Consider the following 27,184-nt stretch of genomic DNA (forward strand, 5'->3'; position numbering starts at 1 on the left):
CTCCCTCCCCCAGTGGGCCAGCTTTACGCCGAATTTCTTTTCTGCCCTTTTTTGGGATGTTTCCCCGTGGGGAGGCGGGGCCGGGCTGGGGCGGGCAGGCAGGGGCGACGGGAAGAGCTACTGAGCTGCCGGGCGGCGGGAGCGCGGGGCCGAGATGCCCCCTCCGACCCAGGCCGCAAGAGACAGCTCCCGGGGCCGGGGCCTCGGGTCGGGAAGTCTGAGCGCCGGGAGCGAAGCTGAGAGTGTTCACTTTTCCTTGGGGCGGGGTGGGGGGACAGGAAGTGGAGAGCCGCCCGGGAGGAGCAGGGGAGGAGAAACCAGGCGGAGGAAGCGGGAGAGAGCGGTTCGCTTCGCTCCCCAGGCGCAGATGGGCTGGGCGGTGGCCTAGATTTTGCTGGTGGACTGGGTACCGTGGGAACCATGGGCCGCGGGGAGGAGGCGCAGAAATGCATTCAGATCTGCTTAGCTGCCTACTTACTAGACACGGAACAAACCTGACCTGACTTCGCGGTGCTCACTACAATCCACCTCCCCGTGTTCCCCAAACTCCGTGAAAAGACACCTCATCCACCCAGTAGCCTATGCTAGATCCCTGAGGATATCCCCTGTGCTTCACTTCTCACATCCACTTAATCCTGGAGATGCTACTTCCTACAAATTAGGTTCCTCCTGGAAATCGACTTTGGGCTTGCCTTGGACAGCTCCTTATGCTACCTCCAACCTATGTCAGGTTACCTCTGTTGGGGTCTTACTCTTAGTTCCCCAACTCATTCATTCATTCAACTGGCCTTAGACTTTGCTGCCAAAGATCTTTATAAAGTTGATGCGAATAGGATCTAAAATCCTCCATAACCCCTCCTTATTCCCTCCCCCTTTGAGGATTAAAAATCCACATTTCTTAATATGGTATACAAGGTCTTTGTAGGCCCCTGCCTACCTCTCTAGCCTCATCTCCTTTCATTTCCAGCCTGACTCCCAATACTCAGACTTTTACTTCAGGCTGTATTCATTCTTACTGAGCTATGTGCAGGAGCTGGAAACAGCCATACTTTTCTTAAAGCTTCGACATTTTATGCAATCTGTTCCCTTTCCCTAAAATGCCCTTCCCTGGGCTGATTCCTGGTGGCCTTTAAGACTCAGATCAAGTGTCAGCTTTTCTGGGAAGCCTTCCCTGGCCACTGCCCCTCCCACCCTCTCCACCTAATAGGTGCATGTTCTCGAGACAAGCTCCTGTTCTCATCTTAGTCCCATGTTATAACTGTTCTCGTACCTGTTTGTCTTCTCCTCTGGTCTGTGAGTCCTCTAGAATAAGGGACTATTGTTTTCAATTCTTAATCACCAATGCCTAGTACAGCACCAGGCATAGAGTTGGCACTCAATAAACATTTTTCAGATGAAAAATATACCAGGTTCCAGGTACACAAATATACTATATGGTGTGGATCTGGAGGAACTCATGGTTTAGTGCAGCAGTTCTCAAACTTTTTGGTCTCAGAATCCCTTACACTCTTAAAAATTGTTGAAGACACCAATCGGTTTTTGTTGAAGTGGATTATATCTATCAATACTTGCCATATTAAAATGGAAACTGAGAAAAATTTTAAGTATTTATTAGTTCATTAAAATAAGAAAAATAACCCTACATGTATGTACCATCAATTATATTTCAATTAAAAATAAATAAAAATAACAAAAATAAACCCATTGCACATTAACCATGTTAATATAAATAATGTTTTAAATAAAAATAACTATATTCACCCTTCCCAAATTAGTTGAGAGTATGGCAATTATTTCACATTTTTTGCAAATCTTTTAAAAATCTAGCTTAATAGGGGGCAGCTGGAGTCTCAAAATCTGCTTCTGCATTCCATCTGTTGCTATATGTTGGTTTGTTTTGAAGTACTGCATGTGAAGAAAATCAAGCCTCACTTAGATATGTTGGAAGAGAGAGATGTATTTTCATAACCTTTTCTGATAATTGTGGATATTCGTCTTTGATTCTACACCCAAACTTGACAAATGGTAATTTCTTTTTTTAAAAATTTTTGCTGACAAATGGTAATTTTTTAAGGATTAGTTGCAACGTGGAGCCTGAAAATATATTAATGACTTTTTTGTACCCTGTTACGTTAAAATCCATTAGGCTATATTACACCTTGATGAGATCTTTTACTCGTGTAATTTTGCAACATCATGCATTAGTCATTTGAAAAATATTGCTTCAGTGAGTTATGCAGATCTTCCAAATATTGATGCACTCACTATACATTATCAAAAAAATCACATTCCTTAATATCATAATTGGTTTCAACAGAAAAGTCGTTAAGTTTTAAATTTTGGAAAAGCTGTGAAGCTCATGGTGGCAGATAAAAGTTTTCCAAAATTCAAATTTTCACTTGAAAGCTTGAATTATATCATTGTCAACAAATACTATCAGCTTCTTCCCTGAAGTGACAGACTCACTTTGTTCCTTTTCGAGACAGTCTGCCACATACTCAAGTCTGATAACCATGGTTTGTCTGTTAGTCATTCTTTAAAGTAAATGTGGTGTTCCATGAAAAGAGCAACTAATTCAGCTTGCAACTCAAAGAATGGTCTAGTGGTTTCCTCAAGGAAACCATCATACTTTGGTGTGCAGCAGAAATGCTTTAGGCATACTTCCCAGTTCATCAGACAGAATATTGAAAGGACTTTTTACTCAAGGATTAAGGTTTAATACAATTAATGAGTTTTTACTTACTTCATCAAGGACATTCTTAAGTGAAGACAGCATTTATTTCTTAAATTGCTAATGAATGAATGGTGGTGAATAATACAGTGACTATTTTGTGCTAGCCTTGATTTGTGCTAAGACAGTTTTACACCAATATTTTTGCAAATGTTGATGCTTTGAAAAAGGAAAATAATGTCTTGGTATTATTATAATGTCTTGTCTAATTATTATAAAAATAATTTTGACCTACGGGCACGTGAAAGGGTCTTGGGGATCCCTAGGGCTCTGAGACATTTGAAGAACGGCTGTTTTAATGGGTGTTAGAACCTCTCCTTAGAAGGCTCCCAAGGCATCACTAGAGATATGTGATTGGTCACAGTTCCCGAGGACAAGTCAGGGAAGTGGAAGCAGCTGTCCTGGGCTCGCGGCTGGGGGAATTCAAACAGAGCCTGGACTACCACTTGTCAGGGAGGTTGTAGAAGGGATTTGATCTCTGAGGTCCTGTTCCCCACTTTACTCACAATGCTGACATTGAATCTGGGCTTAGGGGGCCACAGCAGTATGTACTGGAGTTGCCAGTCCTCTGCGTCAGAGAAGTGATAATACATCTTGATTTTCCAGTGCTTAGCACGGGCATGACTTAGTAAATATTGAGTGAATAAATCACAGGTGACAGGAGCGATGGTAGGAAGTTGGCACCATCCCATAAGGGCTGCCCTGGGGAGGACAAAGTACTGCCATCTACTTAATTTTTTTCTATTTTTATTTTTTTTTCAAGAGATAACCGGTAAGGGGATCTTAACCCTTGACTTGGTGTTGTCAGCACCACACTCTCCCAAGTGAGCTAACCGGCCATCCCTACATAGGGATCCGAACCCGTGGCCTTGGTGTTATCAGCACCACTCTCCCATGTGAACCATGGGCTGGCCCTTCCACCTGCTTTAAACTTACTCTAATGGGGTGGTACTATAAGGTGTTAGGTACCCAGAGTAGTAGCAGGTGGGCAGTGTCTGCTTTCTATTTGAGGGAGAAGTATTGAGGAATAATGTACTAGGCAGCACCGTCGGCTAAAGAATCATGCATGAAAATAATGGCCAACCTAACAGGACGAACAGAGTCCACCCAGTGTGGGCAGGGGAGGGTTAGTGTGGAAGGAAGCGGAAGCACAGAGCATACACCTCCCTGACGGCTTCCCTCCACGGAACCTCCAGATTAGCCGGGCAGCAGGTGCCTGGCCACCAGGGGAACTCAGCCCTCTAACTATAAAATCTCACCCCTGGTCAAGCTTTTTCATTTCCTTTCCTTCTAATGCTGTTCTAGGCAGGAGAACCCAATCAACAATCGTATCTACCCAAAGCAGCCTCAGGTTGGATATTTTGCTTGCTAACTCCTTCAGCTTATTCTGTGACCACAGTTCTCTTGCTTGGACACTTATATATAGGCTTATTATTTTTAGCAAAGCTGCTTTTAAAAACTTGAATTTGGCCAGGGACTGGATTTATTCATATACTCTGAGTAGTTATGAAGAACAGAGTGTCCCAGTAGCCACGAAAAGCAGTGGCAGCTGCTGTCCCAGCAAAAGAATGATACTTGATGAGGCTTAGGCACTGGCCACTGAGGTGGGGTACAAAGAAGAGGACTTCTCAGGTGCAGCTTCCCTACTGGGATGATTGTTGGGATCTGGTGCAAGGAGAAGGAAGGAACCTCAGAGGGTAGATTGCTAGTCTCCACCACTCCCATTTCAAGCCGGATCAGCCTGGGTGACAACTCAATCCCATTCCCCCCCACTGCCCTGGGAGGAATCTCCCATCTCTTCATGAAGCCAGGCAGAGGTTGTAGGCAGAATCACCTTTATTGGAGCATGACTTGTTTGGGGCTTACAACCCTGTAGCCCCCATAGATAGCTGGGGTAGGAGATAGATAGTATCAAAAAAGGATGAATTAGAGCTGATGTGGCTGTGGGGATTGGCTGGAAGCTGCTGGCATGGTGGAGCAGGCTGGGGCCCTGGCAGGTTCAGATTGAGGTACAGCAGCGTTAATAATAATACTCTTGGAGCGTTAATACTCTGGGGAGGGGCAGGCACTTAGGGGGCCTTAAGGCATGAAGGCACTTGGAGTTGGGGAGGGGACGGAGAATGGGCAGTGGGACTGGGAGGGGCCAGGCCTAGGGTTTGGCAGGCACTTGGGGAGTGCTGGGGTTGGGTAGGTTGGGCCCTGACAGCCCAGAAGGCTTTGGTAGTGGCAGGCACAGTCTCTGGGCTGGGTCTGCATTAAATAGAAGCAGCTTCCCTAGTGCTCATCTCGAAGCTCTGAAGGCAGGAATTTGTACTGCTGCTGCCGGATCTGGGCCAGCTTCTTCCGTGCCTCTTCTAGCTCTCGTTCCTTCCGAAGCATCTCTTCCTGTGCTGCAATGATCTGAGGGATGGAGATCAGGGAATCAGTTCAGCAAGTATGCGCATTTGGAGTGTAGGGTTGGGACCAGCACAGGCAAAGTGACTGTCCTGCTGACAGTGTCCTTCAAAGTATTTGGGGCCAAAGCTCACCTGCGCAATGCCCCCAACCATCTTCTCCTTCACCACCACCGTCTCATTCTCCTGGTCTTCAAAGGCTGCAGCCTTCTGTGCTGCTTTTACCAGGTTATCTGAGGCTCGTTTCACTGCATTGCCAGCAGCCTGGGCACAGAGAAAGCAGCATGAGTTGAGAACTCAGGTAGGGTCCCAGTTAAGAGGCTCCCTCATAGAAATACACATCTTAGTTTGTGGGGGGGACACAATTTAAAGCAGTACAGCCGAAGGGACAATGTGATGCGTCAGTGTTCCTCACCTGAAGTCGTTTCATTGCCTCAGAGTCCTGGTCAGCCTTGACCTTGCAGGCCACAAGGAGCTGTGCTGTGGAGGCAGCTACCTGCTTGGCTGATGAGATGAGCTTCTCCTGGCTGGCATGGCCTTGCACAGCTGCATTGGCTGCCTCACACAGATTGTTGGTGGCTGCGGCCACCATCCGGGCCTAAAGTGGGAAGAGTTAGATTAAAGTATACCTCTTGCCCTGGTCCATTCCCTCTCCAGCCTTCTCAAGCCCCCCCAAACTCAGTGAGACCTAGTGGGTGTTGTACACTCACAGCAGAAATGAGGCCCTGGGACCACTGCCCATCATCCAGTGCATTGGCTGGAATGGCACCCACCTGTGGAGGAAGGAGAGCCTGCTTAGACCTGTTCCCCACTTTACTCAAAGCCTCTACTTCAAAGTCTATGGATATGGGTGTGAACAACGAAGCTGCTGTCCTGCCCCTACTCCTCCGGGTATTTAAGTACTTACCTTCCCTTGGGCTACCAGTTCCCTCTGGGCAGCTGATGCAGCCTTTACCAGTGCACTGGTGGCGGCTGCAATGGACTTGGCAGCTTCCAGTATCTGCTCCTCAAAGTTCAAGGACTCATCTGCTTCCTGCAATGAAGAGACAAAGGTTGCAAAGAGAGATGCAATCAGAGAGGGGGCTGAAGGTGGGGACATTCTGCCATTTTGAGGGTGAGGGGAGGGAGCAAGTAGGACTGACCTTGGGTTTGGCCCGGGGCTTTAGCTGCTCTAGCTTTTTGGCTGCAGCCTCAATGGCAGCCGCAGCTCCCAGGAGCTCGTTCTCAGCAATGACTGTGGGATCCTCTGGGTCCACCCATTCTGTTCCTGGTGGGATGAAGAGGGATGAAAGAGGATAAGGCAGAGCAGGGAGGTCAGAAGCACTGGGTAGCATGGTTAGTGTCACCAGGCCCTAGCATCTGTGGGGACTACGGGCAGAGGTTAGCTCAGAGCCATCAAACCAAGAAGCAGAGGTTGCGCCATGACAAAGGTTTCCCTTCCCTCTCTGTCCCTGGTCGTCCCTCACCCTTCATGGCCTCAGCAGCCTGGATGAGCTCAGTGACTGAACCAGCCACACGCTTTGAATGTCCTGTCAATTGCTGCTTCAGTTCTGGGCTTGGCTTCTGCAGGATCTGGGGAGAGGGGGCAGGGAATGAAGGGCATCAGATCTTAGGTTTTACCCTGATCTACATAACAGGGCAGACCAAGCCCCAAGCCCCATCCTTAGAGCACTCCATACCACGGCTCTCAAACACCCTGCTACCTATCCAATTGCACTGCACACACAGCGAAGACAATGGGGCTGTAGCACTCACCGGCTGATAAGGAGCAAGGAGAATGATGAAATGAGAAGAGGTGATGAAGGCAGAGAAGGGAGAGGTCAGGTGGGAAGAGAAGAGAAAAAGAGGAGAAGGAACAGGTGAGTGGAAGAACCAAAGATAGTAAGAATGATGGGGCCCCAGAGAAAGGGAGACTTGGAAACAAGAACAGATGTAGAAAATAGATGGTGCAGTAGGGAGAAAGATTTGAGCAAAAACTGAGAGAACTGGGTCTGAGGCTTCTGGGAAAAGGACTATGGATTCAGGAAGGCTGGTATGAGGACCAAACAATTCTTTTCCTTACCAGTAGCACATGGTCCAGCAGTTCTAGGTAGCCATTGGCACATTCCCGGCCATAGTGCAGGGCTCGGAGGCGCACATCAGGGGCCACTTCTGGGTGGTAAGCTGCTTCCTGTCCCCCAGAGCAATAGGTTAGCTTTAGACAGTTCTAGGTAGCCATTGGCACATTCCCGGCCATAGTGCAGGGCTCGGAGGCGCACATCAGAGGCCACTTCTGGGTGGTAAGCTGCTTCCTGTCCCCCAGAGCAATAGGTTAGCTTTAGAATCCCCAAGAGCTCTAGGTCTCTCAAATCCCTGCAGTTTCTCCCTCATCATGTTCTGCCCCAAAGCTGCCTCACTACTGGCATTCCTACCTTGCAAGCCCGAAGCATATCTGCGATGGCACGACGGCTCAGATTGGCTGTAGCAATGACATCTTCCTGGCGACAGGAATTGCCAGCGGCAACAGCTTTGGCTGTTGCCATGGTGATACCCTTGGTCATTCGGATGAAATCTTCTGGGGTAGAGGTCTTGGCAGGTGGCTCTGGGGAACAGAAAACCTGTTGGGGCAGAAGAAGATAGATTTTTACAGTGACTGAGACTGTACTTGCATAATTCGGTTCATTTATCCATGTGTTCATTCCACAAGCATTCCGTGAGTACTTATTGTAGGTCAAGCCCATGCAGATGCTCACACATCACAGCCAATATAATAGAAGGCAGTTGGTCATCTTTTTTTTCCTTTTGGTGGCTGGCTGGTATGGGAATCCGAATCCTTGACCTTGGTGATATCAGCATCTTGCTCTCCCAAGTGAGCCAGCCCCCTGGTCATCATTTCTGACTGAAGGAATAGGGGAGAGTTTGTTTGAAATTAAAGAAGTAGCTTTTGGCTGAGTTTTCATTCCTAAACTAGAGAGAAGCTTTGAAGGAGTGAGTGGCAGAGGTGGGGCAAGAAGGAGGTGGGTCTTAAGAGATATAGATAACAGGAGGGCATCTTAGATTAATGGTAGGGCATGAATAACCAAGTCGTCAAATAGGAAAGAATCAAGGAATATTCTAGAATATCGGAATGTGGAGAAAAGGTTGTTGGGGCCTTGGACATCAGACTGAGGAACTTGGAATTTTACATAATATGTAAAAGTCATAAAAACATTTTGGTGTACGTGTTCAATCAACAAATATTCATTAAAGACCAGCTAGGTGGTAGATTATAGGGAGGTACAGGGATGTAATGGAACGAGGTAGACAGGCCCTTGTTCTCATGGAGCTGATGTTCTAGTTTTGGATAGAGACAATAAAGAGGTAAACAAGCAGAAAATCTAAAGACTGATTTTGGCTGTGAGGGAAATAAACAGAATGCTGTGATGAGAAATAAAAATGAGGTCCTATTTCAGATAGGTGGTCAGGGAAGGCCTCTCTGGGAAGGTGACACTTAAGCTGAAGCCTGAAAGACTGAAAGAAGCCAGATGTTCAAAATGCTGGAGAAAAGCAAGTGGCAGGACCTGTAGCAGGCAAGAGCTTGGCATATTCTCAGAACTGACAGAGTCCAGTGGGATGGGGGCACAGAAAGCAGAAGAATGAGATGAGACTGGAGAAGTAGACAGGGGCCATCAATAACAGGTTTTGAAAAATGAAGTGACATAATTTAATTTATATATTTATTTATTATTTACTTACTTACTTACGTACTGGCAGCTGGCCAGTATGGGGATACTGGTGTTATCACCTAACTGGCCAGCCCTAATTTATACTTTTGAAAGTTAATTCTGGCTACTGTGTAGAAAGAATGCGTTGGAGGGCAAGTATTGGAGCATGGAGATCAGATACAGACTATCACATAAACCCAGGTAAGGGCCGATGACAGTTGAGTGCGGTGGTGGTGATGGGAGAGATGGGGAAAAAAGAAAATGAGATCTATCTGGAGGGAGAACTAACAAGACTTGCAGATGGGCTTAGATTTGGGGAATGAGGGAAAGAGAGATGCTTAAGCCATTAAAACTGAATTTCCGGCTTTAGGAACTGAGTTACTAAAAGGTGCCATTTTACTCAGATGGGGAAGATTAGGCAAAGACCAGGTTTGGGAGCCAGGAAGTTAAGAGTTCCAATTTGAACACCTTCAAGTAGAGGAGAAAATGGAACATCAGAAAGATGAATTTAGAATAAGAAAGATGAGTACGAGAGAGGAGAGTGGTAGAAACTGAAAGCAAGGAGTCCAGAGAGAAAACTGGTCCAGCAGCCACAGTGAGGGAGAGCTAATGAAAGTCTGAACTAGAGTGTTGACGGTGGGACTAGAGAGGAGGAATGGAAGGAAAAGAGAATGGAGAAAGGTGGTTGAGAGGACTTGGCAATGGCCTGGATATGGTGAATAAGACAGTGAAGTCAGAGGTGACTGAGGTCGAATCTTCAATGAGTGGGGGGTTGTTACCACCATTAATAAGAAGTAGCATGTCAAGAAGAGCAGCTGGGGGCTGGCCCGGTGGTGCACTGCTACAGTGCGCCGCTTGGGAAGCGCGGCAGCGCTCCCGTGGAGGGTTCGGATCCCACATACAGACCGGCCGCTCACTGGCTGAGCGAGGTGCGGTGAGCGAGGTACGGGAGCAACACCGAGAGTTGCGATCCGTTGCCGGTCACGAAAAAAAGACAAAAAGGAAAAAAAAAAAAAAAAAAAAGAAGAGCAGCTGGTTTGGAGGCAGTACATCTTGGTAGTGATGTCAAACAGACAGCTGAAAATAACTAAACTCAGAACTGAAAGTCAACTTCTTAGAGAATGATAAACTCACCAAAGGAGAGAATAGAGAAAGAAAGCTATTTGTACAATTCTGGAAAGTCCTCTCCATTTACTAGATTGAGGGTGATTCAATGATGACTACAGAAGAGATGTTCGAGAAGCAGGAGAAAAGCCAGTGTCAAGAAAGCCAAAGGAAGAAATAACTTCACACAGGTTTGTTAACAGAGCCAAATGCTTTGGAAATTGTGAAGAGGATGAAGGCCAAGAAGAGGTCACCAAATGTGGTAACTAACAGGCCACTGGTAACTAGATAAAGTGGGAGGGTGGTGGTGAACAAAGATATTGTCAAATGCTAAGAAGTGAATAGGTGAGAAGGGAAAGACACCAGTGAAGCTCACCTAAGGTGGGCAGTGAGAGAGAAGAATGCGTGTGACTATTTATGTTTCTTGAACACACGTGGAGTACAGGTTCACAACCTATCATGCTCTCTCTCTCTGATAGTCCCTGATGCCCCAGACTTGTGCTTACTGCCAGTTCCTGTCGTATGTGCTCTGTGGTTGCCTCCAGGGCCCGTGTGCCTTTGGTGGCCTCATCTTCCACAGCTTTCACTGTCTTCAGCAATGATGTCACATTGGTCACCATCACCTGGGGGCATCAGGAGTGGGGAGGGGGTCATTTTAAGAGACAGGAGGATAACATTAATCTGCTCCCCCTCCTGATACTGCTCTCATTCCCTCTAACCTTGGCAGAGTTCTTAAGTTGCCACACAGCAGGGTCATCCCCAACTTTGCCAGCTGCAGCCTTTGTTGCACTGATGAGGTCTCCCAGGGCCTTGGCTACATCTTTCACTGCATTGATCAGCACCACCTATGTGGGAGAGAGGAAGCTCTGCTCTGTGGGAGGAAGGAGAACAGGAAGTGGTTCTGGCCAGAATTAGGGGTGTCAGGTAGATACCTGGGTCTCAGGGTCCTCGGCTCCCAGGCTGGCTGCACCCAGCTTGACCACATCAGCAAGGCGAGTGATGGTGGCCACGGAGGACTGAGCAGCCTGTGCCAACTTCTCCTGGCTCCCAGCTGCATTCTGCACCAGGACCTTGGTGTCCTCCACCAGCACCTTTGCAGTCTTCAGAATGCCTTCCCTGAGGGAGGGCTCAGCCTAGTCAGCTCTCCTAAGATATCCCCTATGCCTCCAGTCTGTCCCAGGTTCGCGATCTAGGTCTTCTCCAAATGAGCTAATGATACCCTACCTCTTCTGGCCCCATGCCCCAACCTGCCTCCCACAGGCCCAGTTGCCTTCTTACCGGTGGTCAGCGAAAGTCTCAGCACCCTCACGATTAAGCGTGCCAGCGGTAGCAAACATGATGGTGGTGTCAAGGTCAGCAATGATACCAGACACAGCACTGGCTGCTGTGATGCAGGCCTGGGTGCCACGATTCCCAGCCTGGAGTGCAGCCAGGACATGGGAGACCTGAGGTAGGGAAAGTAACAAGGTGACTTTGGTAGGTGCCATGTGAAAGGGAAAGGTCACCCATGTCTGGGAGAAGGGATAAGAGGAGAGGGCTGGGAAGGTTGGAGGAAGATGGGAAAGGCTGCAGGGTTGGGGAGCTAGCCCCAGCCCACAGGGATGAGCACAGTCACCTTCTCAGAGACTCTCCGGGCACACTCTATGAGCTCCTTTTTGGTGTAGGCATCACTGGGGCTGCACTGCAGGGCGCCTGCCTTGGTGACCAGAGCAGCACAGCCATGGCCCAGCTCCTGTACCCGGTGCTTGATGTGGGCACCTATCTGTGAGCAGAGGAAAAGAAAGGGATTTTACAAGAGGCACTCAGGGCACCTCCACTGTGTTTGGAGGAATCACTAAGGATGTAGAAAAAACATGCATCATAGACTAATACAAGTGTGAGAAAAAGTTCCCAGCACGTAGACTTTTCTGGTTTCAGATCCTTTAGGCAGGAGGTCACCTCCTACACATAGAAAATAATAGCATGTAGGCACCAACTGGTGAGGATTGTGTTAAGCATAGTGGACAGGAGAGAGAGGAGCACTTTATGCTTGGGCATTTGAGTCAAAGGGCCATCGGTTACAGTTTGGCTCGAATGGGGCTGTGGAGGGTTTTAGGGTTGGGGATTAGGTGTGTCCTGCTAAGATCCAATTACTTGCTTCTTGGAAAGTCAGGAGCTTAGGGAAGGAAGAGCTTCATGGGCTTGTAACAAGGAAGAACTAAGAAGGGAATATAGACTTGCAGCATAGCAGAAAAGCAGCCATAGGCCCAGATGAGGGTCAACAGATGCAAGAGAGGCAGAACCAGGAAGTCTCTAGATCCTGAGCTGTCTCCTTTATCCCAGTGACTAAAGGCTTTGATCCTCTGTCCCTACGCAGAGCCCTGATCACTCTTTAGTGGAATGGCCCTGAGGTGTGTTCCCCTTTCTATGAAAGACTAGAAGGGGGTGAGGGTGAGACAGCCCCAGAGGCTGACATGATGGGATTTCTCATAAGGGGTACAGGGAAGGTCAGAGCTGCCTCTATATTTACCTCTTCATTTTCAGCAGCCACAGCTGCAGGCTTGGCCTGTGAGGCCAAACGGCCATAGTCACTGGTCAGCTGGTTAGCAAGAGGGCCCAGCTCCTCAGGGCTGGTGTTTGACTTGGTTACCTGGTGATAATGGAAGAAGTGAAGTTATGTCTAAACTCAGCTCTTCAAGGGCAGTCCCCTTATAATTTCCCAAACTCACCATCTCCTGAACAGTGACTGCAATAGCCTTGGCGGTCCGCACCATAGTTGTCTGGTAATCCACGAAGGAACCTTCTGGTTCACCCATTGGTCCTTCATCTAGCTGAGGGGGGAGGATAGGGGAGGTGGAGATTGTCAGGGTCTCTGCCACTGTGCTCAGATGCCCTGGCCCAGGGTAGCCTCAGTGTCCACAGGTACCCCAAGACTCTAACCTGGTTGATGGCCTGGGTGATGGAGTCCACCATGCCACCAACCACCCCAGCAGCACTGGCTGCCTCGTTGAGGGTTGTTGTCAGGTCCTCTACAGCCTCTGTCATCATCTGCACAGCCTCATCCAGGGCTTCCTGCGTGTGAGCTGCTTGCTGTGGGGCAGAGTGAGTGAGAGGAGGTAGCAGCAGGAACCTTGTACTAGTAGCAGTACTAGTCCTCCCATCCAACCTTCAGTACCTTGGGGTTACCCCCAGCCTCCTTTGCAGTGTACAGCAACTGCAGGGCAGACTCTGCCAATGTTTTAGTCTGGTCCAGGAGCGCCATCTGCTGTGGGTGGCTAAGGGTCTTGGAGGCAGCACCCACTGCAGCCAGGGTGAGCGGCTCAAAGTACTGGGCCATCTGGGACACCTGAAGCATGGGGTTGGAAAGGGGGTCAGGTACCCCCTCTCTTGCCCTACCCCCTGTGATTCCCCACATGTCTCCCTAAGTACCTTGTGTCCCAGCTGGGAAGCTTCAGCCCGGGCAGCACTGGCCAGTGGCTCAATGAGATGGGAGATCTCTTGCACTGCAGTAAGCATCTGAGTGTGCAAGGCCTGGGGAGGAAGTGGACGTTAGCCTGATTGTGACCTGTAGTAGGACCCTCTGGTGCACAGAACTCCCCCTCTTCCTTCCATACTGAACTCCCTAATCCCCCTTGGCACACACTCTAGTCCTTTGATGTCCCTACGAAGCCCACTCCCTGATCCCCCATGTTCTTGGAGTCTGACTTCTTTCTTCCCCCTCACCTCTTATTTGAAAAACACAACCTTTCATATAACCCTCTTCCCCCTCACCTCTTGAGAGATTCCCTCACGGGGAGCAAGCTGCTGGCTGACTGCCGCAAGGGAAGCCTGGTCTAGGTCCCGCAGACAGCTGTTCAGAGCTGCAATGGCTGCCTCACACTCCAGCTGCCCTGGGGCCTTGTCCCTGCAGACATATCACAGGCTCCAACATCAAGAACATCCCCTTCAAACAAGGTTGGCCCATCTTTCCCCCGTATCCCCCAAATCTTGGACAGCAGTTGTCCTAGTCTATTCCATTGCACCACAGTGCCCACCTTCTCCATTCTGTCACCAATGTATGTCCCCCAGCCACAGCTGTTCAATACCTCATGCTTGTAATGAGTTTCTTGATGGAGTCTGAGACAGTACGGGAGTGGCCAGCCAGCACTGACCAGCGCGGGGGGTCCCGGGGATTGACTGCTAGGGCCCGGGCCGTCTGGATGAGTCCTCCGGCACTCTCCAACATTGTCTTGGCAGAGATCACAATGGGCTCCATGGCAGCCCGGCCCTGGGGAGAGGGGAGGCAGGGAGATAAGTCTTGAGACTCCCCAGAAGAAAAGGTGATAAGCTAGCCCATCAGCTCTCCCTTCACCTTGCCTCACCTCAGGGCTGATCTGGGCAGGAATACTGGAGAACTCAGGGTTGGATGCAAAGGCACTCAGATTGTCCACAGCCTCCAGCAGAGGGGCTGTTGCTGCTCGGCACTGAACACGGTTCTCTTCTGTGAAAGCCCCATCTAGTGCCTGGAAGTGACAGACAGGCCCTCAGGCCTCAGACTGCAGGCATATGAAGTGGGGCTCAGGTCTCCCTCTCAGGGCTTAAAGGATTGGGGGAGAAGCTGGCAATGGTCAGACTGGATAGAAAGGGCTTGGGCTCAGGCAGATGCAATTTGATAGAAGGCTTCAGGGAATGACTGGAGGACTCAGGGGAGAGGAGATCGGATTAGGTTAGGCAGATGCTGGTAATTTAAACACTGGGAACCTTGATGGTCTTGACAAGATTGGCAGTGCTGTTGGCCACCTCCTTGGCTGATTGTACAAACTGGCGCTTGGCAGTAGGATTGGAGGTACGGGCAGAAGCCAGGCGGCAGCTGTTACACAATGCAGAGGTGTGCTTGGCCACAATGGTGGCTGCAGAGAGCACCTGAGGAGACAGACACGTGGAAGAACCATGTTGAGGGTAGAAGGCAAGTGTGCACACCCAAGGAGGAGACATTTTAGGGTTGAGGGATGCAGAGCAGTCTATTTTAAAAAATAGGAAGTCTATTTTTTTTTCCTGGAAAGTTTAAATAGGAAAGACAGAACCACCTGAAAAGTCAACATTTGGGAGATGAAGATACCGAAAGATGAACTCGATGTGAGAGAGGGTAGATGAAAGACACACTAATGGAGAAATCACAATAGGGCAAGTAGGAGGGTAAGCTCAGACATCTATAGAGAAGTTGTGAATTTATGGGATTGACAAAAGAATGATGAGAAATATGACAGGAGAAGACAGTTAACTAAAGAGAAGGCTGGAGATGGGTCCCTGCCCTCTCCTTCCCCACGTGTGCCACTATCTCCTTACTTCCCCATAGCAACGTTCCACCCTCCCCCAGACTTGCCTGTGGTACCTGCTCCCTTGAGTTACCTGGGCCTGTGTACAGCCAGGCTCCCCCAAACTCTGACAGGCCATCTGAATTGCCTGGTTTGCACGGGCAAATTGTGTGGGCTCCACCAGTCCTTGCTGTCCAGCTTGGCTATTGGGGTCAGAGACGCCAACCAGATATGCAGCCTGCAGAGAGAAAAGGAGGTGGGGGTGAGGAATAAAGATTGCAGGTGGGAAATGAATGATATTGATAGTGGGGACAAAAGGGAGCAGGGGTAAGTTTAGAGAACAAGGTTGATTTTCCTGAGTTCTATGTATGTGGAGGTATATTAACGAACTACAATTTATACTGTAAAAAACCACTCTCCTGTTTTGTTAAATAGGTTCAAACCTTTCAGAAAATTTAAAAAGTTAAAAGAAAAAAAAAGGGAAAGACACATAGCAAGGGTTTTATCTAACTTCTATGTAGATGTTGTAGCTGCGTATGCTGGGTTTTAGGGTGAAAAGTATAGTTTACTGTGAGTAGCAGCAAAAAAATTTAAAAGCCACACACATACACCACAAAAGCAAAACCTGGTTAAAAGACAAGATATAGCTATAAAACTATGAAGGCTCCTAAGCTAATTAACATTTACAGCACCTTCAAGCTTGAGATTTGGAAAGAGGGAAGAGATGGATCAGAATGGCAGCCTAAAAACTATTTTTATGATTGGAAAACCATCATAATGTTTGACTCACACTTCAATCAACACATGGCAGCCTTGCTTTTTCCTCTTTATGCTTTTCCAGAAATATGTGGTTAAAAAAAAGAAAGAGGTTTAAAAAAGTCAAGCCATAGCTCAGTTAGTTAGAGCGCAGTGCTGATAACACCAAGGTCCAGGGTTTGATCCCTGTACTGGCCAGCAGCCAAAAAAAAAAAAAAGGCCAAGCCATTTAGAGCAGTGTACCCAATATAACAGGGCAAAGGGAGGTGGGGGAGATGGAAGGAGTAGGATAGTAGGCTTTCAGGGCAAAACAGTCTGAGATAAACTCTCAAGCCAATTTGTTTTAAGGATTCATTTCCTAGAGCAAAATACTCTCAAAGCCAAAACCTAGTTTTATATTTGATAACTCAGAAAAAGACAAAGTTAAGTGGTGACTCAAGTCATCAAGGAAATTTCGTCACTGGTACTATTTTAATAAAGTAATAATTATGTGCAAAAATGATTTGTATACACTAACCAATACATACTGAGAAAGCCAGGGTTGGAAAAGGCCTCATGGTTGGACAGTGTAATCATAACCAAAGAACCAGGGTTCAGGTGTTACAGCAATTGAAATTGTTGGTGTTAAATAACTGCTGACAAACATCTCCATTTGAGGAGAGGGAATCCCAGTTTCCACAGAGCTGACTTTGCAAACATAAACTCCTTGATTTATCCACATGTGTCAGGCTGAGACGAGGTGGAGTGGGGAAAGCAGGGGTTACTCCAGGAACTCGTGTCAGGAAAATAACCTGTGCAGCAGCCTCGGTGAAGCCACAAAGTGCCTTGGAGGCTGTGGCAATGGCCTCTCCAAACTCTGGCAGGTTTCCGTTCTTGGCATTTTGGGAGATGCCAGTCATGGCCTCACCCAGCACCTGAGGAACAGAGGATATTAGGAGTGTCAGATTGTATCCCCAGAACAGTAGAGTAGTACCTGGTTAACTCCATCTTCCTGCCTTCTTCCCTCCTGGGTTCCTGGCTATACCTACCTTTGAGTTCTCCATTACACTGTCCAGGCAGCCAAAGTAGGACATGTCATTGATGGGTTGGACTGGGTTCTCCAGGAGTTCCCGGACCGTCTGTGTAGGGAGAGGGTGAAGTGAGATCCCAAGACACTTCCTTCAGTCCTCAACACAGAACCTCAACCTCAACCTCATCTAGCCTGCCAAGTGCCTACCTCCAATTCCCGCAGGGCATTGTCACATTCCTTTTGGCCAGGTGCCTGCTGGGTGCACATGGTGATGAGCTGGTTGATGCTGTCAGTCACTGCCCTGGGAGAGACAGAAAGTTGAGTGAATAGGTGAAGAGGACATCCTGGGTCCTGTATACATGGAAGTCTATAGATACTTCTCTTTTGCCTGTAACAGCTCCTAAGTTGGAAGCCTCTCATGAAATGCCTCCTCCTTAGTCCCACACATTGTAGGCCTGGGCTTCCCAGCTGCTATTTACCTGGCTGCTGCGGCCAGCTGACTCTTGAGGGTGGGGGCAGCAGGGTCCATGGACAGGGCTTTGGCAGCCAGAAGAAGTTTGCTTGAAGACATGGAAATGCCCTTTAAGTTGGACACGACCTGGGCCCGGTCCTCCTGGCTCTGTTGAAGATGAGAACATATTGTCCCTGTTTCTAAAAGGGATCTTCTTTCTCAAGCACTCAAGTACTGATAGAGATTGGGGAGGGGAGGGGAGGGAGCCAGGTGCAGGTCAGGACTCTGTGGTCACCCAGATGCTTGCTATCTAACCCTCGAAAAGGACCATGCAACCACTCTCTGCCTCTTCATACCGGAGCCTGTCCTGCCATCTCCACACCAGCTTCCAGGAAGGTGCTGAAGTCCTGTCCAAATCGACCTGAGGCTCGAGCCAGGTCCTGAGGGGTTCCCCGAGAGGCCTGCACCAGTTCTGTGGCTGCCTGATTCAGCCCAGCAGCAGCTTCATTCAACCGGCTCTGAGCTTCTTGAAATGTCCCAGTGCTGGGAGGAAGCTGCAGGGTCACAGGAAGTCAAACAGAAGAATGGGGAATGACGCAAGGGAGAGTTTGGTAAAGGAGAGCGGGGACGGTGGCACATAACCTGGAAGTAATGAAAGTGGACAAATCCGGGGAAGTCAGGGTCAGAGGAGAAGTCCAGAGGTAGGAGGGAGAGGCTTGGAGTTCCCTGACTCCGATATTCCCCCCACACCCTTCATCCTCCTACCGAGTCACTTAGGAGTCGTTTGCTGGCGTCTCCAACTGTTCTCAGGGCATTATCCACATCTCGCTGGCCAGGCAGGCAGCTGACACAGCGGTTCAGTGCCTGGGTCACTGCTTTAGCTACCTGAGGTGGGAAAGGAGATGGGGTTGCCAAAGTGGAAACAGTTTGGGAGCCCCCTCGTCCCCTCATGGGACATGGGAGATAACCAGCTCTACAGTCTCTGAAAGTGAAAGGTGAAAGGGGGTGTTGTAGCCGAACAGGCTGAGGTTAGGGTATCAAATGACAGTGACTAAACTTCCCCAAACTTGGTGTTTGGCTAGGCCCATGCCTTAGTCCAACTGAGACACCTGTACCAAGACTGACAGAAGGGTGGGATCCACAGAGGAGCTCTCAAGAGCAGACCTGAGAAGATGTCTCTCTGGCAGGGCAGATGAGGCTCAGGGACTTTGGCCACATCAGGGTGGGCCTTACAAAGGGCCTTGGGGGAGAGTGAGGGAGCAGCCCCTTCCTAGCACTTGACCTGGGCAAGCCGCTGCTGGCTCTCAGGGTCCCCTGGATGGCCAGCTGCCTTTTTTGCCTCCTCGATGAGGCTGCTGGCCTTGTCCAGTACATCACTTGCTGTCTTTATTATAGTGGCTGAATATGAATTTCTCTTTATGTGTGTTGGGCAGGAATCTCGGATCCTTCTTCCCCTTCCTGCTGTACCGTGCCTCCGCCTTGGCCGAGTGAGGGAGCAGCCCCTTCCTAGCACTTGACCTGGGCAAGCCGCTGCTGGCTCTCAGGGTCCCCTGGATGGCCAGCTGCCTTTTTTGCCTCCTCGATGAGGCTGCTGGCCTTGTCCAGTACATCACTTGCTGTGTCAAGCACAATGGCCTGCACTGCAGGATCTGATGTCAGGGCAGCTACGCCCCTAGAGGCCTGGGCCAGTGACCGCAGTCCAGCAGCCACATCCCGAGCTGCAATACCTGGGGGAGACAAGGAGAGAGGAGGTAAGGGGAAAGGGGCCTTCATTGCCAGGCCCTGATCCCAGTGGTGTCCTCTGTCAGCCCCATCCCTCATTCAGCTCCCATTTCCCCACCTCCCTCACCTTACGCCCTGTTCCTGGCCCTCTGCCCACATACCTGCATAGTTCTCATTGCCCTGAGCCACCTCTCCCAGCAGCTGGGCAATGGCAGAGCTCACTGCTTTGGTGCTGTTGCCCAGGTCCTGGGCACACTTCTCCATCTAAGGACCAAGGGGGAAGACTCAGGGGCTCAGGGGAATGAGGAGGTGAGGAGAAGGAACTTGGGAAGGTATGTGGGGACAGCTGGCAGTTTAAATTAAGGTTTTGAGCAGTTCTGGGGCACAGCTGGGAAGGTAGACTTCAGTATTTGAGTACGAATGAGATCCTAAGAATACTTACTGTCTCCCCAGGTAAGGGTTTAAGCTTGCCATCTCGAGCTGCTGCCTTCACCTCCTGCAGGTCTCGCTCTAGATTCTGTACCACACTCAGTGCAGAATCCATCTCTAAAGGCCCACATGCTTCCTGAGCCTACGATGACAGAAAATCCAATGTAGAAGGTACTGCTGTGTTTCACCAACGCCTCAGATTACACAATTATCCTGGTTTTAGGTTACATTAGTCCCCTCTTATTCATGGCTCCACTTTCTGTGGTTTCAGTTACCTGTGGTCAACCATGATCCAAAAAGATTAAATGAGAAATTCCAGAAATAAACAACTCATGTTTTCAATTGTGTGCTATTCTGAATAGCGTGATGAAATCTTGCGCTGTCCCACTCCATCAGGCCTGGGACATGAACCATCCCTTTGTCTAGCGGATCCACGCTGTATCGTATGTGCTACCTGCTTGTTAGTCACTTAGTAGCTGCCCTGGTTATCAGATCAACGGTCACAGTATTGCAGTGCTTGTGTTCAAGTGACCCTAACTTTACTTAGTAAGTGCCCCAAAGCACAAGAGTAGTGATGCTGGCAATTCAGAAACACCAAAGAGAAGCTGTAAAGTACATCCTTTAAGTGAAAAGGTGAAAGTTCTTGACTTAATAAGGAAACAAAAAAATTGTACGCTGAGGTTGCTAAGATCTATGGTAAGAATGAATCTTCTATCCATGAAATTGTGAATAAGGACAAAGAAATTCATACGTAGTATGGATAGGGTTTGGTACTATCTGTGGTTTTAGGCATCCACTGGGGGTCTTGGAACATGTCCCCTGAGGGTAAAGGGGGACTACTGTATTCTGCATAGATTCCCAATCAACCCAGGACTCCACACTCATCTTCCAAAGCCAGAGCCAGCTCTCATACCTTCTGGGCAGCAGTACGGAGTTCAGCCAGTGCAGTGCCCAGGTTCTTAGCACACTGACTCAGCTGCATGGCTGAAGCCTGGTCCTGAATCGTTGGTACTGAGGCCTTCGCAGCTGCCACCATCTTCCCACCTGGCTGTTGGGGAGCAGGGAGGCAGATGAAGTGTGCCATCTTCCATCTAGGCTTGGGGACAGGAACTAATGATGGTCAAGACACGGTGAGCACTAGAGCTCAGTGTTGGGAAAGACGCTATTGGCAGAGATTCAAATTGTGGGAGATGTAGGGGTTTTAGAAAAGTGGAAGGAGTCTGGTCTGAGAAGTGGGGAGAGGATGCCTTGCCTGCAGGAAGCTCTGGCTTGCAGCAATGAGGGCTAGCTGAGCGCTGGGGCTATCGGGCTGAGCTTGGCTCCCTCGAACACCCTGCACCAGCAGCGGAATCTGCTCTGCCACTGCCTGTTGGTGAAAATGTCATGAAAACCACCTCCCCACAGGCTGGGGAAAAGTCTCCCACTTCCCACCCCCTCATGCTTCCTGGAGTCTCACCTTGCAGCTCTGCACTAGCAGGGGCTGGGGGCCAGCAGAGGCCTTGGGGGTGGAGGCTGCATGCTGGGCCGCAGCAATGGTCTGTGTAGCTGAGGCTGCAGCCTGCTTGGCTGCATGCTGTGAGGACAAATTCATCAGGACAAGCCCCAGGCACTCTCATGCCCAGTCCCTAGCCTACCTGCCCATGCTATCCCCCAAGGAAATGTTAATTGAGTCTCTCAGCACGTCCTTCCCAGTTCATTCCTCCCACAGCACCCACACTCTCTCTTGCTCCTGGTTTATCTTCCATCCTCACCTCCAGGCGCTGCACCAGCTTTTTCTTGATGGCATTCTGCGCAGCTGCATTGGTGGCCATGCGGAGCCCTTCAGCTGCTTCCCGCAGCCGCTGCTGCTGCTCCTCACTGTCAGGGTGGGCGGCTGCTCCCTGAGGGAGAGGTAGACAGTCATCACTCACCATCCCTGTGAATCCTAAACAGGCTCTTCTCTGACACCTCTAGACTCAGTTTAAAATTCACTTATTTTCCTGAAGTCATTTCTAACTATCCTCACTGAGAGATAATTTCTGTTGAGAGGAACTGCCCATGGAACACAAATGGGAAGCCTCAAGGGTGCTAGGATCCCCCTGGGACGCTAAAATCCCTTCTTCAGTTGAAATTGTTTCTTCTTTCCTCCGTGGGGAAGGGGTCTTGTTTCTTCTCCCACTCCCTAGAGAATAACACAAGTGAGTGGAGGTAAGTAGGGCTCCCTGGGAAAAGAACTCAGTTTAAAGCAGGGATCTCAGGAATACCAAAGCAGGGGGTCTGCTTACTCCTGCAGACTGAAGAGCTCCAGAGCCCAGGGGGACTGGGACTCTTTTGACCTTCCTTCTGATGCTCCTCTGCTCCCTTGTGTCTCAGTGTTCTACTGCCTTGTTTTTCTCTGTATGGCTGGCAGGGGAGACCCTTGGAATTGAATGCTTACGTGCATTCACAAGAGAGACCAGAAGGGGAGGAATCTCAGGCAGAAACAAAGTAGGGAAAAGCAGGAATAGCAGACCTTGGACTTAAAGGAAGACAAAAGATATGGTTGCTTGCCATAGTCAAAGAGGACTCTGGCAGTCCCACCGGCTGAAAGTCTGGGCCACCGCCCACCTGCAGCGTTGGGAGTCATTTGGTGTAGGCTCCTATATTTGTTCTCTTATATTTCCTGCTCTTCCTGGATCTCTCCATCAGATGAGAGTGACCAGCTAGACCTCTCTACTTCCCTTCAGGGCAAGGTCTGGAAGTGTGCACAGAAGGCTTTGTACCTTGGCAGCCTCCACCATCTTGGCTGTAGCATCAGCCAGGATCTTCGCAGCACTTAAGAGCTTGCGTGAGTTTTCCAGATCACTCTCCCCTTCAGCGTCGGCCTTGATGGCATTGACCAGGTCGGACGTGGCTTGGGCCAGGATGCGGGCCTGTCGCACCATCTCCCCTGAAAGCACAGGGCACAATCATGTAAGGAAGCCAGAGACACTGAGAGGGAGGCAGGGTGGAGACAAGGGTACAGAAAGTGGCATAAACAAGGTAGACAGGGCTTTTGGGGATAGTAAAGACTGACAAAAGTTCTTCAGTGATTTCTTTGGGGTTATTTTTTTCTGGTTTTAGGATCTTGGAGAACAGATTTCCCAATGGGTTCTTATGGGAGGGAGGACAGTCTCCAACAGGTATTTTTAGCAAATAGTCTTGAGAAGATGAGACGCTCTTTGTGGGTGGGGGGTGGAATGTGGAAGGCTATCTCTTAATCATGCCACTTTCTGTATATTTTTTATGTGTACTTTAGCATATTCCTTAAATGCTCCAAGGAAGGCAGAGCAGGGCTTATATTCCTGCTTTATACATGGGGAAGCAGAGGTTTCAGAGAGATTCAACAATAAGCCTATATGTGTGAGGATGGTGAGAAGGCCACACTGTGCTGAGTCCTTAGGGGTGAGGTGTCTGCAAGGGAATGTCCAATGGGTTTGGGGAACCTCACTGGGTTGTCTTCCCAGGTGGGTGTCCTTACCAGCATCACCCATGGAGCTGAAGATGTTCTCTGTGACAGTAAGGATGGTGTCAGTGGCCTGGTCATAACGGCCAGCAGGCCCAGCCCCTGTGGCATGGGCTTTCACATGCTGCAGCAGCTCATTCAGGGCCTGGGTGACAGCTGTGGCTGCTGCTCCTACCCCTCGCAACAGCTGTCCATCCTCTGTAGCTGCCTGGGAGGCAGACACACAGCCCTCCACAGCTTTGGCCACCAGTCGTCCGGCCTCCACCAACTGCTCTTGGCAGACAGGTGAGCTGATGGTAGGTGCCACCACCTGTGGGCAAACTGAGTGTCAGAGATGTAGGCAAGGGAAAGAAGTCATGAGGTAGAGTATTTGTGGTGTTCACAATAGTCCTTGGGATGGCTAATGAGGCCTCGGGAGCCAAAGAGATAAAATGAGAGGCTCGTGTGTAGGTGTGTGTGTGTGTAGCACTGTCACCCCTCAGCACAGGCTAGAGCAACCTTTGGGCTCACCTTGGTACAGGCCACCAGTTGGGAGGTAGACAGAGCACACTGTGTTGCTGCGGCAATAACTTGGGTCTGAAGCCCTGAGTCCTCTGTCCGCTGGGCCACACTCTTGGCCTTGAGGACCAGGGCTGCTGCAGCACTTGCCACTGCCTTGGCTAGTTGCATCAGCATGTCCTGTTAGAAAACAGCAGTTAGCATGACCTGAGATCGGGCTTGGGATCCATGGACACTTCTCAGAGGCATAAGCTGCTTCATTATTCCCATTGACTCCAATCAGAGGACAGTATATGCAGAAGCAACCAGAACCTACCCCAAACCCCTGCCTTCAGCGCCCAGCAGGACAGAACTCCCACCAAAGAACAAACCTACACCAAGAGAAATGGAGCCTACACCAAAGGAAGAAATGCATGAGACGGATACACTCGGACAGTGATGGGGAGGGAGGGGCAGTACTCTTACAATGGGATGGAGAGGATTCCTCTTGCGATCCCTCCCCACTCCCAGCTTCCTTTCTCCACTTCTTCTCAATCTTGGTTTGGAAGTAGTCATCCCGGAGTCTTGGGTGCAAATCCCTGTACAACTCTACCTGATCCTATTTCCCAAACCCTGCCTTTGCCAGGCCTCCCCATCTCCCATCATGTTCTGCTCCCCCAGGAGGAGGCTGGGGGAGAGGTGCAGAAGCGAGTGTATGCGGCTCAGAGAGGACAAAGCTGGGAAGGCCCAGGCCAGAGGCCATTACCGTAGGGGTATCGGGGGGAGATCGAACCCCAGCCCCTCTGGGTGCACATATCTGCATGGGAAATCCAGGATGAAAAGTCAGCTGAGGAAACTGGCATGGGGTGGGGAAGGGGGAGAGCTAGAGGAGCACTGTTCTCAGGATGCATCAGAGGGTGGGTTTAAGATATCCTCGAGTTGGAGCAAGGGCCATGTACAGGGAAGGCAGGGAAAAGATGACAAAGTGATGAAGAACACCACCAGTGAGGGCCAGGAGTGAACTAGTAAGTTTAGTTTGGATTCAGGGGTTCTGAATTCTCACTCTCAAATAAGAGATTGGAAGTTCCCAGTGTCATCCCCCGGAAACAGAGGTTCAGGTCAGTTTTGAGGGTCAATTCATAGAAGCAGAGATGAGGAACTGGATTCCTGATCAGAGGTAATCCCCTAGAAACTGGGGTTCTGGGGGTTTGGTAAGTCACCAACCTGGAAGTGGGGGTCAGTATCACTTTCCCCAATTTGCTGCAACAGCTCCCCACTGGCCTGGCCCACGTTCCCAGCTGCTTGCAGCAGGTTCTGACGGGGCTGTGGAGAGTGAACACCAGTCAGAAGCTGCCTAATTCCTGCCCATAGGCCCAAGGGTCTCACAGGCCCATAGGTCCCACACTGCCACCTGCAACTTGGTCTGCCCCTGCTCCTTGGGCTCCTAGTCTCCACCCTCGCCCCAACCCCACGGCCCCTGACCTCCGCACTGGCTGGTTGGGCACTGCGCAGCAGTTCTGACACTGCTCCCGCGAGGCCCTTTGCTGCCTGCAGCAGGGGCCGGCCACTGCTGCCTTCATCCTCCAGCAGGGCGGCCAGCAGCTTCACCCCACGGGACATCTCCGTCAGGTTGGAGGAGATTGTAGTGACTGCACAGCCCACTGCAGTATAGTCTGTTTCTGCAGGGTCTCCTGAGGGAAAAAGAGGAGCATGAGAGGCAGGGCAGGCTAGACAACGGGCTAGGGAAGGAGCACCGTCATGCCCAGTTAGTCATATGCGTGTCTGAGAGAGACGCACACACACAGTCCCTTCCATAATGAGTCAAGATATAGTCACATGCATGCTTGCGCATGCTCGCTCTCCCGTCCCCCATCACACACAAAGGTTGTCATCCAGCCTACCTGCTGTTAGGTTCACCACGGAGGCAGTACCAGCTGTGATGGCATCTACCTGGGAGTGGATCTCATGCTTTGATTCATCCATCTTGTTCTTACGCCAGGCCTTAGAGGCCTGAGAGAAAGAGGATAAAACTTCAGGATCTGCTCTGGTTTGGTTAACCCCATCCCTATCCCAGGGAGTCCCAGCTTCAGTACTGCTGGCCTCGCCTCCATCCCATACTCACAGCATCCTGGCCAAGCGGGGGCAGAGTGTCAAAGTCATCCAGAGTGGCCTGGGCAGCCTGTACAGCCTGCATGCTGGAGTTAATGGTTCCAGTGAGTGCCTGCTGAGCTGAAGTCTAAGAGACAAGGGGAACAGTAATAGGAGCCGGAATGAAATGTGTAGAGGAAAGAGAAGGTAAAGGAAAACTGGAGTCTAGGGAGAGGAATACAAATAGGGACATGGGAAAAGACTGCCTAACTTGTGCTAGGCCCAGCTGAGGGTGGGAGAAGGGCTTGGGCACTGTGGTGGAAGTGGAGACACTCTTACCAAAGGAGGCATGTGTCCTCGGTGCATCTGGCCACTGGTAATCTGCTGCTGGGCAGGTGGCATGCTGCCCACCTGGAAATTCTCAGGTCCAGAGGCTCCAGAGCGCATGATGGCAGGCAGGGCCACAGAGCCATGCTCCACTTTCCCCACCCGGTTATACTGCTGCTGAAGGACTGTTGACCTAGAAAGGGGGCAGACTATGGAGTACTCAGAGGACTTCCTCATCTCTACCCCTCCCCACCCAGTTATACTAACTTTGCAGATGTGAGTGGTCTTATTACAGCCTGGCAGTAAAGAACTGTCCGAAGGATTCCCCACCCCATGAGTCTTGGGAGCCAAGCCTTGCCCTTCGTACCCCAGAGGGATGGGATAAGCCCAACCTCCTTCATACTTTTTTGGGGACACCGAGTCCTCCAGCATAGTAGACTCCTCGTCTCCCTCCAGCCCAAAGTGATCCTTGCTTTTCTTCTGTAGGAACAAAAAACAAACAAGGGTTGGGGCAGTTAAAGAAGAGGGAAGAGGGGAAAAGGCAGCCTTTTCTTTTCCTAGTCGGTCATTTTCCAGGACCTGGGTCTCCATTTCTAAAGGACTGGCCTGGGGAGAGGGTAAGGGAAAATGAGGAGAAGCCGGGGGCAGGCAGTACTCACCTTCTTGAGGATGATGTCTATGTAGCCGGCAATGAGCTGTGCGATCTGTTCCCCCTCAGTAGTCTGTACCGAGTAGTAGCCATCTTGGTAGTCCCCGAAATCCTAGAGTGACAACATGGGAACTCAGCAGGAAAGCTTGAATCTACCCAGGATGGAAAAGGGTAGAAGGGGAGGCCCAAGGTTGAGCTACTGAGGGTGCTTTCCCATGCCAACAGTGCTCCAGAAGTTGCCCACCTTTCTTCAACTAATTTCTTTATGTTCTTCCTTGGAGGGAAATATTTTCTTTCTTTCTTTTTTTTCCTTTTTGTCTTTTTTCGTGACCGGTAACGGGATCACAACCCTCGGTGTTGCGCCTGCACCGCGCTCAACCAGTGAGCGGACCGGTCTCTATATGGGATCCGAACCCTCGGCGGGAGCGCCGCGGCGCTCCCAAGCACCGCACTCTACCGAGTGCGCCACCGGGCCGGCCCGAAATATGTTATTTCTTTTTTTTTTTTTTTGTCTTTTGTCTTTTTTCCGTGTCCGGCAATGGATCGCAACCCTCAGTGTCGCCCCCGCACCGGACCGGGGACCGGCAACGGGATCGCAACCCTCCGGGTCGCCCCCCCCCCCCCCCCCC

At 50.1% G+C, this 27,184-nt stretch overlaps 1 protein-coding gene across 1 annotated transcript in view; it reads right to left on the reverse strand.

The window, feature by feature from the left end:
* Positions 1-4,549: 4,549 nt before the first annotated feature.
* Positions 4,550-27,184, reverse strand: part of TLN1 (talin 1) — a 27,128-nt gene continuing 4,493 nt past the window's right edge. The window contains exons 10-56 of the mRNA XM_008577784.1: positions 26,566-26,667; positions 26,310-26,386; positions 25,919-26,099; positions 25,614-25,727; positions 25,393-25,501; positions 24,974-25,182; positions 24,716-24,814; positions 23,525-23,692; positions 23,030-23,324; positions 22,293-22,459; positions 21,303-21,431; positions 21,008-21,124; positions 20,804-20,917; positions 20,465-20,599; positions 19,565-19,693; positions 19,284-19,386; positions 18,919-19,127; positions 18,166-18,285; positions 17,757-17,954; positions 17,429-17,568; positions 17,157-17,250; positions 16,969-17,058; positions 16,732-16,854; positions 15,279-15,422; positions 14,631-14,792; positions 14,252-14,392; positions 13,976-14,157; positions 13,662-13,794; positions 13,320-13,421; positions 13,066-13,236; positions 12,831-12,980; positions 12,620-12,721; positions 12,421-12,540; positions 11,527-11,673; positions 11,190-11,356; positions 10,844-11,027; positions 10,631-10,756; positions 10,418-10,534; positions 7,536-7,721; positions 7,187-7,294; positions 6,591-6,696; positions 6,267-6,391; positions 6,032-6,157; positions 5,835-5,897; positions 5,540-5,722; positions 5,260-5,388; positions 4,550-5,131 (exon numbers count right to left, since the gene is read on the reverse strand). Coding sequence (XP_008576006.1) covers positions 5,006-5,131; positions 5,260-5,388; positions 5,540-5,722; positions 5,835-5,897; positions 6,032-6,157; positions 6,267-6,391; positions 6,591-6,696; positions 7,187-7,294; positions 7,536-7,721; positions 10,418-10,534; positions 10,631-10,756; positions 10,844-11,027; positions 11,190-11,356; positions 11,527-11,673; positions 12,421-12,540; positions 12,620-12,721; positions 12,831-12,980; positions 13,066-13,236; positions 13,320-13,421; positions 13,662-13,794; positions 13,976-14,157; positions 14,252-14,392; positions 14,631-14,792; positions 15,279-15,422; positions 16,732-16,854; positions 16,969-17,058; positions 17,157-17,250; positions 17,429-17,568; positions 17,757-17,954; positions 18,166-18,285; positions 18,919-19,127; positions 19,284-19,386; positions 19,565-19,693; positions 20,465-20,599; positions 20,804-20,917; positions 21,008-21,124; positions 21,303-21,431; positions 22,293-22,459; positions 23,030-23,324; positions 23,525-23,692; positions 24,716-24,814; positions 24,974-25,182; positions 25,393-25,501; positions 25,614-25,727; positions 25,919-26,099; positions 26,310-26,386; positions 26,566-26,667 — 6,522 coding nt within the window. The 3' untranslated portion in view covers positions 4,550-5,005. The remainder of the gene's footprint in view (positions 5,132-5,259; positions 5,389-5,539; positions 5,723-5,834; positions 5,898-6,031; positions 6,158-6,266; positions 6,392-6,590; positions 6,697-7,186; positions 7,295-7,535; positions 7,722-10,417; positions 10,535-10,630; positions 10,757-10,843; positions 11,028-11,189; positions 11,357-11,526; positions 11,674-12,420; positions 12,541-12,619; positions 12,722-12,830; positions 12,981-13,065; positions 13,237-13,319; positions 13,422-13,661; positions 13,795-13,975; positions 14,158-14,251; positions 14,393-14,630; positions 14,793-15,278; positions 15,423-16,731; positions 16,855-16,968; positions 17,059-17,156; positions 17,251-17,428; positions 17,569-17,756; positions 17,955-18,165; positions 18,286-18,918; positions 19,128-19,283; positions 19,387-19,564; positions 19,694-20,464; positions 20,600-20,803; positions 20,918-21,007; positions 21,125-21,302; positions 21,432-22,292; positions 22,460-23,029; positions 23,325-23,524; positions 23,693-24,715; positions 24,815-24,973; positions 25,183-25,392; positions 25,502-25,613; positions 25,728-25,918; positions 26,100-26,309; positions 26,387-26,565; positions 26,668-27,184) is intronic.

The sequence above is a fragment of the Galeopterus variegatus genome, unplaced genomic scaffold (assembly GCF_000696425.1).
Source record: "Galeopterus variegatus unplaced genomic scaffold, G_variegatus-3.0.2 Scaffold1578, whole genome shotgun sequence".
Classification (NCBI taxonomy): Eukaryota; Metazoa; Chordata; class Mammalia; order Dermoptera; family Cynocephalidae; genus Galeopterus; species Galeopterus variegatus.